The following is an 8248-nucleotide window of genomic DNA, read 5'->3' as shown; positions in this document are numbered from 1 at the left end:
CTTCATCTTCCTCTAGTAGTGAAGAAGAAGCCATAGAATCTGAGGAAGAGATTTTACCTTGTGAAGGAGACTTACTTTTGGTAAGAAGGCTTCTTAACAATCACTCTACTGACATTGACCAATCTCAACGAGAGAACTTGTTTCAAACAAAATGCAAGATTTTAGAAAATACTTGTTCTCTCATTGTAGATAGTGGATCAACTTCCAATTGTTGTAGCACTAGATTGGTTGATAAGTTAGCCTTGACTACAAAACCTCATCCTAAACCTTATAGAATGTAATGGATCAATGAGGAGAGAGGTATTGTAGTTAACCAACAAGCAAGCATACCAATCTCCATTGGCAATTATAAAGAAGAAGTTTTGTGTGACATAGTGCCATTGGAGGTTAGTCATGTCTTGCTTGGGAGGCCATGGCAATTTGACAAACAAGCAATCCATGATGGCCTCACAAACAAAATAAGTTTCCAACACTTAGGTAAGAAGTTTGTGTGGTGTCCTCTATCACCCTCTCAAGTGAATGAGGACCAACTCAAACTAAAAGCTAAGAAAGATGAAGAAGAGAAAAGCAAAAACAAAAAGAAAAAGAAAAGAAAAGAAAAGAATTTTCCATTTGAAGAGAAAGAAGGGCTAGGTTCAAGAGAATCTTAACCCTTGTGCCATCCTCATTCTTTTGGTGCTAAAGAAAGATGGCAATGGAGGATGAACACCTTTTTTTATAAAAGCCATCATTGAATAAAAGTGCACCCAATCCCTAAAATATATGATTTGGTGAATGAATTGCATGGGGTCAATAATTTTTTTAAATGGTGACGCCTCTTTGGCTCTCTCCTTTCCCTAGCACTTTCATTCAACAAATTGTGTACTTAAGGATTGCATAGCTAAGTTTTAGTATTTTACTTCCCTAATTATGGTTTCACATCTTTTTGAAGGATCAATGGAATGGAAGAGCTTAAAGATTTGAAGTCAAATCCTTCTCAAAAAGGAGGGGATGATGGAGGATCATCCTTTGTACTTAATGTGAGACCCATCACATGGTTCATGGCTAGGAGAATGGAGAGATACCATGTATGGATCCATCTCCTAGGCCCAATTTGAGTAGTATAGAATTTTATTACTTTATTCCAATTTTACCCTTGTACTTTGGGGTATCTTAGTTATAGGATTTATTTTCTTTTGTATTTCCCATTTTACCTTTATTATGGGGTGTTTTAGTTCATAGGTTTTTAATTTTGGGCTAAGGTATTTAATTAGGGAGCTAAACACATTTTTGGTGGTGTTTAGACATGTTTTTGGACTTAGAAAGGCTTAGGCCCAAGTGGAGGGCAAAAGTTGCATGGTCTTATCATGCACCTAGATGTAGCCTAACTAAACCCAAAGATTCCATCCTTGGCCACCAAGTTGCATCTAGGGTTAATTTGGGTTTCATTTAGTGTGCATTTGGCACCCTAAATGCAACCCTAGATGCCTCCCACTCCTATAAATACCCTAGGCACCACACCTTGTAAATACTTTGGATATTGAATATAAAGAGAGCATTTTGCCTTTATATCATCCTTAGTCACCTTGGCTATTTTCGGCCACCTCCCATCCTATCTCCACCTTGAGAGCTAAACCCTAGAAGTGGCCTTCATCTACCTTGAAGTGAGTCAAACCCTAAAGTACCCTTCTCAAGCATTTCCTCAAACACTTCACCCACACTCTCCATTTTCGTTCATTCCATCATCATCCACCCTAAAACCTTGTGCCACCTTTGAAGAACTTGATCCTTGGAGAAGGCATCCTATTCTTTGTTGATCATCTCAAGTTCATGCTAGTTAGGATGCCATCATGTTACATCATGTTTATCAAATTTTATATGATTTGAACTTTTCTAAATATATTATTTAAAAATAATTATTTACACATATTTTAAATATCATATTATACATTAAAACAAAGTAATATGATAAACAACTAAATAACTTTAGAATCATGTAAAAGTTTATATATATATATATATATATATATATATATATATATATATATAAGATTGACATATTAAGATCTTAATATCTAAATATAGCTTGATTAAACTGAAATATTAGTTTTTATTGTAGTCAAATTTATAATAATATAATGTATTGATTATTTATTAATTAAGTAACATTAATTACAACATAAAAAGCATTTTATATTATTCATCTTATTCTATAAAATTAAATACATTAGTTACAAATAAATTATTTAAATTTGACATTAAAATAATAAACCAATTTAAATATACGTTAAATATTATATAAATTATTTACTAACAAAACCCATTACCAAAAAAAAATCATATAAATTAATAATAGGTCAATCTTAATATATTTATTAAACATAATATATTAAGTTTTAGACGATAACATGAATACCAATCATACCATATTTAATCTCTCTCTATATATATAATTTAGTTTCATACGACTATAATATGTTATTAAATTAAATTATACCGTATGGTGGCCGAAACGCCCGAATACCCGAGATCGCTACTTGTGCTGAGTACCCGAACCCGCCGACTACCCCTACATGAGGTGAAACGAGTCTGCGGAGTTGGCCGAGCATGTCGACATCATCTAGATGGTTATGGAGAGATTAATTAACATAATGCACAGGATTAGACCCCTAATTTTCTGGGGCCCAGTCCCTAATTGCAGCCCAATAAGAACTACTATAAATAGGACCCCAACGAGGTATGTAATTAATTCTGAACTACTGCATTTATTACGCCGAGCACTAACTTGAGCTTCGGAGTGTCTTTGCAGGCACACCCCCCTTTTTTCTCTCCTTCGGACCATCCGGATTGGAACAAGGAAACTAAGACCGAAGAACCGACCCGTCATAACGAAGATAATTGAAGTGTGTATCCTAAAACTGGAACATTTGGCGCCCACCGTGGGGCCGAGAAGACGTTTTCAGCCCCTTCCGAACTCTACGACTGAGACCAAGACATGGTAGTAACCCGCAAAGGACAATCAACAGCAACTCAACCGATTCCTAATCCCGATAGCAACCCCATCATGACCAACCAAGAACGCTACCCGTATGGAATGCCTCAAACCGAACCTGAACCTGTGATACAAGAGGTCCGACCGAACACTAACCGAGACCAACCTGACCTCCAAGATGACTTGCGTGCTTTACGAGAGGAAATGGCCGCTATCCGAAGGCAGAGAGAGGCCGATGCCAGGGAGTTGGCCGAACTGCGACGACAAAATGCCGAGCTCCGAGGTCTTAACCAAACAAATGTGCCGTCAACCCCTACTCTCCAAGAGGAGTCGGCATATCACGCCCCGACTGACCATGTGACCCGAACTCCCGTCAGCTCATTGATAGCCAACAAGGCCGATACCACCACTCACTCCCTAAGGCATCCCTTCTCCCGAAGAATAATGGAGGCAACCCTGTTAGTCCATTGGAAAAGCATGCCGATCGAGAAGTACGACGGATCCTCCGACCCCGAGGAACATTTAAACGTTTTCCTGACCCAGGCAACCCTCTCCACTCAGGACGACTCGGCTTTGTGCCGAATATTCCCCACATCGCTGAAAGGAAGAGCTTAGTTGGTTCACGAGACTGCCGAGTGCCTCCATTGACTCGTTTGGTGAGTTGTCGTCCCAGTTCACCTTGCAGTTCGCAACAAGTAAGCCGTACAAGACGACCTCATTAGCCTTGGCCGGGGTCCGTCAGGAAAAGAAAGAAAGCCTGAGAAGCTTCATGGACCGATTCAACAAGATTGCAATGGAGATTGGTGATCTTAATCCTACCGTGGCATTGGATCGGCTGAGCACGGCCCTCAGGCCGGGACCATTCGTGAACAGTTTGTGCAAAAAACCACCCGTTGATATGAACGACCTCCGACGAAGAGCCGAGAAGTATATGCAAATGGAGGAACTGGCGGAGACCCGAAACCAGGCCAGGGCCGAAGAAGGTTACAGCCGAAAAGAGCCAGGCCGAGAGCCCCTAAAAAAGGCGAATGCCGAGCCCTCGACCACTCGACCGCCGAGAGGACCACGTTACACCGCCTACACCCCTCTGAATACGAGCAAGGTCAAGGTGATGGAACAGGCCCTCGCTTCCGAAATCCTTGTGATGCCGAAAAGGGCGAACACTCCCCCGAGAGCCGATAAGGCGAAAGCGTTCCGGTTCCACCGAAACAGAGGACACTCGACCGAAGAATGCTCGGCATTAAGAGACAAACTCGAGGACCTTATCAAACAGGGCCACCTATCAAGCTTCATCACCCCCCAGTACCACCAGTTGAGGGGGAGTAACCGCCACCACTCACGTGAAGCACCCCCACCAAGAGACCGACGCCGCCGATCTCGGTCAAACGAAAGGAGAGACCAGCCAAGACATTCTCGAGAAGACGATGACCGACCGAGAAAGATAATAAATACGATAGCCGGGGGCTTCGCCGGGGGAGGTTCTACCTCTTCGGCGAGGAAAAGACACCTCCGGGCAATGCGGTCGGTAAATAGTGTGAACCAGCCAAGAGTGCCCAGGATGTGACCCATAACCTTCTCCGACCGAGATTTCCGAGGGGTTGATCCTGTTCAGGATGACCCCATGGTGATTTCCGTCGAAGTACACAACTGCATCGTAAAGAAAACTTTGGTTGATCAGGGGAGCTCGGCTGACATATTGTACTGGAATACATTTGTACAGCTCGAAATTCCTGAGGAGAGCCTAGAGCCGTACCAAGAGCCACTGGTAGGCTTCTCAGGCGAAAGAGTGATGACGAGAGGGTGCATCAACCTGTATACCCGATTCGGGTTCGATCAAAAGCCTTCCCAAGAGATCAAGATCCGCTACATCTTGGTGCACGCAAACACGTCGTATAACATCCTACTAGGTCGGCCCTCCATTAACGCCCTCGGGGCGATTGTCTCGACCCCCCACTTGTGCATGAAGTTTCCGTCGAGAGATGGACAAGTGATAACCGTACATGCCGATCAAAAAATGGCACGAGAATGTTATCTCTCCAGTCTCAAGGTACGGCCAATGGCCGACTCCTCAAATATGAAGGGTGTGAATGTAGTAGGGCAGCAGACGACGGAAGACATCGAACTCGATCCTCGGTTGGGCGAAGAAGAACGAATCGAGCCAACCGAGGACCTCAGACCTTTTCAACTAGGCAAAACACCCGAACAAAGCACAAATATGGGATCTCAGCTGAGCGAAGTTGACTCAAGACAAGTCAACTGCGTTGTGAGGGATAACCGAGATCTATTTGCATGGAGGGCATCAGATATGCCAGGGATAGACCCCAAGTTCTTATGCCACCGGTTAGCCGTTTGCCGAGACGCGCGACCCGTCGCGCAAAAGAAAAGAAAAATGGGGGAGGAGAAGCGAAAAGCTGCGGACGCCGAGGTGAAGAAGTTGTTAGAGGCTAAGTTCATAAGGGAAGTCAGGTACACGACTTGGCTAGCTAACGTAGTTTTGGTAAAAAAGTCGAATGGAAAATGGAGAATGTGTACCGACTACACCGACCTCAATAAAGCATGCCCCAAGGACGCCTATCCACTCCCTTGCATCGACCGACTTGTCGACGGGGCATCCGGGCACTCTATCTTCAGCTTCCTCGACGCCTATTCCGGCTACAATCAGATAAGGATGCACCCTTCCGACGAGGAGAAGATGGCATTCATCACTGAAAACGCCAACTTCTATTACCGAGTCATGCCTTTTGGATTGAAGAACGCCGGGGCGACCTATCAGAGGTTAATGGAAAAAGTGTTCCACGGACAAATCGGTCGAAACATCGAGATCTACGTGGACGATATGGTGGTCAAGTCCAATTCTCTCATCGAGCACATCATGGACCTAGCCGAAATCTTCGGCGAACTCCGCAAGCACAACATGAGGCTAAACCCCGAGAAGTGTACTTTTGGGGTCAAGGGAGGCAAATTCTTAGGCTTTATGCTATCAGCAAGGGGCATAGAAGCGAACCGAGACAAATGCCAGGCCGTGCTGAACATGAGAAGCCCAAGCAATCTCAAGGAATTGCAACGCCTCTCCGGGAGACTAGTCGCCTTATCCCGATTCCTCCCACGGTTAGGCGACAAAATTAGCCCGATGACAAAGCTCATGCGAAAGGCGTCGGCCTTCTCGTGGGATGAACACTGCGAAGCAGCTTTCACAACCTTGAAGACGACTTTGGCGACGCCCCCATCCCTTGCGAAGCCTGACCCTCTCAGCCCAATGCTGGTATATTTGGCCGTGTCCGAAGAGGCGATCAACTCGGTTCTGGTGCAGGAAGGAGAAGGCAACCAAGCTCCCGTGTATTTTGTCAGCCGACTGCTACAAGATTCAGAAACTCGGTACCAGTTGATCAAAAAAGTGGCGCTCGGCCTAGTACACACTTCCCGACGCCTACGCCATTATTTCCAAAGCCACAAAGTTGTTGTACACACCGACTGCCCCATCGCTAAGGTGTTGAGGAAGCCCGAACTCGCCGGAAGAATGATGGCCTGGTCGATAGAACTCTCGCAGTTTGACATCACCTTCAAACCGAGGGGACCGATCAAGGCTCAGTGTTTGGCCGACTTTATAAATGAACCTCACCCACAAGGCCAATTCGAGGAACCATGGTGGACTCTCCATGTGGACGGATCCTCAAACAGCCAGGGGAGCGGGGCAGGAGTGATCCTAGAAGGGCCGAGAGGGATAACATTGGAACAATCCATGCGCTTCCGGTTCAAAGCCTCGAACAACCAAGCCGAATACGAAGCTTTGTTGGCAGGATTAAGATTGGCCGAGGACATGGGTGCATCAAAAGTCAAATGTCGAACCGACTCCAAAGTGGTGGTCGAGCAAGTTAGTGGAAACTTCCAAGTAAAGGATCACGGCATGATAAAGTATTATCACGCTTATCAAAAAATAAAAGCAGGCTTTCAGGAGGTGTCGGTGGAGCACATTCCACGCGAAGACAATGCCTGCGCCGACCAGTTGGCTCGGCTGGCCGCAACCAAAAAGTCGGGGCACTTGAGAACGATAATCCAACAAGAGATCGACCGCCCTAGTGTCGACGCTGAAGTGGTGGCAAACGTCAATGCCGGCCGCGCCGATCAGGATAATTCCCAAGACTGGCGAGCTGAAATAAAAGAGTTCCTTGTAAATGGAAACACGCCGACTGATCCGTCCGAAGCCAAACGGCTAAGAACCCAAGCCGGCAGATACGTTGTCATCGCCGACCAGTTGTACAAACGCGGTTTCTCTACCCCGTTACTCAAGTGCCTAAACTCCGCCGAGGCTGATTATGTGATGAGAGAAGTGCACGAGGGTATATGTGGACTGCATTCGGGAGCAAGGACAACCGTTTCCAAACTCCTACGAGCCGGGTACTATTGGCTGACCATGAACACTGATTGCGCTATGTTCATAAAGAAGTGCTTATCGTGTCAAAAGCATGGCAATTTGGTCCATCAGCCGGCCGAACAATTACATTGCATTTCCCCAGCATGGTCGTTCGCCACTTGGGGAGCCGATATACTCGGACCTTTCCCGGTCGCCAAGGGCCAATGCAAATTCCTCATCGTTGCCGTCGACCTGTTCACCAAATGGATCGAAGCCGAACCCTTGGCGTGTATTTCGGCCTATCAAGTCCAAAAGTTTCTATGGAAGAATATTATCACCCGTTTCGGTGTCCCACGCACTCTTCTGACCAACAACGGCCTTCAATTTACCGACCGAAAGCTAAACGAATTCCTAGCCGGCCTAGGAGTGCAGCACAAGGTCACATCGGTCGAACACCCGCAAACGAATGGTCAGGCCGAGTCAGCCAACAAGGTCATCCTCTCAGAACTGAAGAAACGTCTAGGGGAAGCAAAGGGAGCATGGGCCGAGCAGCTACTCGAGATGTTATGGGCATATCGATGCACCCCCCAGTCAACCACAAAGAAACACCTTTCCGGTTGGTCTATGGATCCGACGCGATGATCCCAGTGGAAATTGGAGAAACGTCATTCCGCCGAGCCCACTTTGACGAAGCAAGCAACGAAGCCGAACTCCGAACAAACTTGGACACGGTAGAAGAGATTCGTGACCGAGCACTAGTCGTGGCCGAAGCCACCAAACAACGCTACAAGCGAAGATTCGACAACAGGGTGAAACCAAGAGAGTTTCGAGAAGGAGATCTCGTTTGGAGAGCCACAGGTGAAGCAAGAAAAGATCCGAGACAGGGAAAGCTCGCCCCAAATTGGGACGGACCATTCCGCATCTGA

At 46.0% G+C, this 8248-nt stretch overlaps 1 protein-coding gene across 1 annotated transcript; it reads left to right on the top strand.

Annotated features, from left to right (window-relative positions):
- Positions 1–4592: 4592 nt before the first annotated feature.
- On the top strand, positions 4593–8248 carry LOC145953081 (uncharacterized). The gene is made up of 3 exons (XM_083066684.1): positions 4593–5437; positions 5603–7308; positions 7413–8248. Exons 1-3 carry the CDS (start codon positions 4593–4595, stop codon positions 8246–8248), a joined length of 3387 nt encoding a protein of 1128 aa, XP_082922810.1.

Source organism: Cajanus cajan, chromosome 11 (assembly GCF_000230855.2).
Source record: "Cajanus cajan strain Asha chromosome 11, NIPB_CcT2T_4, whole genome shotgun sequence".
Classification (NCBI taxonomy): domain Eukaryota; kingdom Viridiplantae; phylum Streptophyta; class Magnoliopsida; order Fabales; family Fabaceae; genus Cajanus; species Cajanus cajan.
This window is presented reverse-complemented; position numbering and strand designations above follow the sequence as displayed.

Bases quoted from the DNA above. Each gene is read 5' to 3' on its own strand.
- LOC145953081 (XM_083066684.1), top strand. From the start codon at position 4,593: ATGGTGATTTCCGTCGAAGTACACAACTGCATCGTAAAGAAAACTTTG. The intron at 5,438-5,602 runs GTACACGACTTG...CTCTATCTTCAG, and splicing joins AAGTTCATAAGGGAAGTCAG to CTTCCTCGACGCCTATTCCG. The intron at 7,309-7,412 runs GTATATGTGGAC...ATGTTCATAAAG, and splicing joins GATGAGAGAAGTGCACGAGG to AAGTGCTTATCGTGTCAAAA.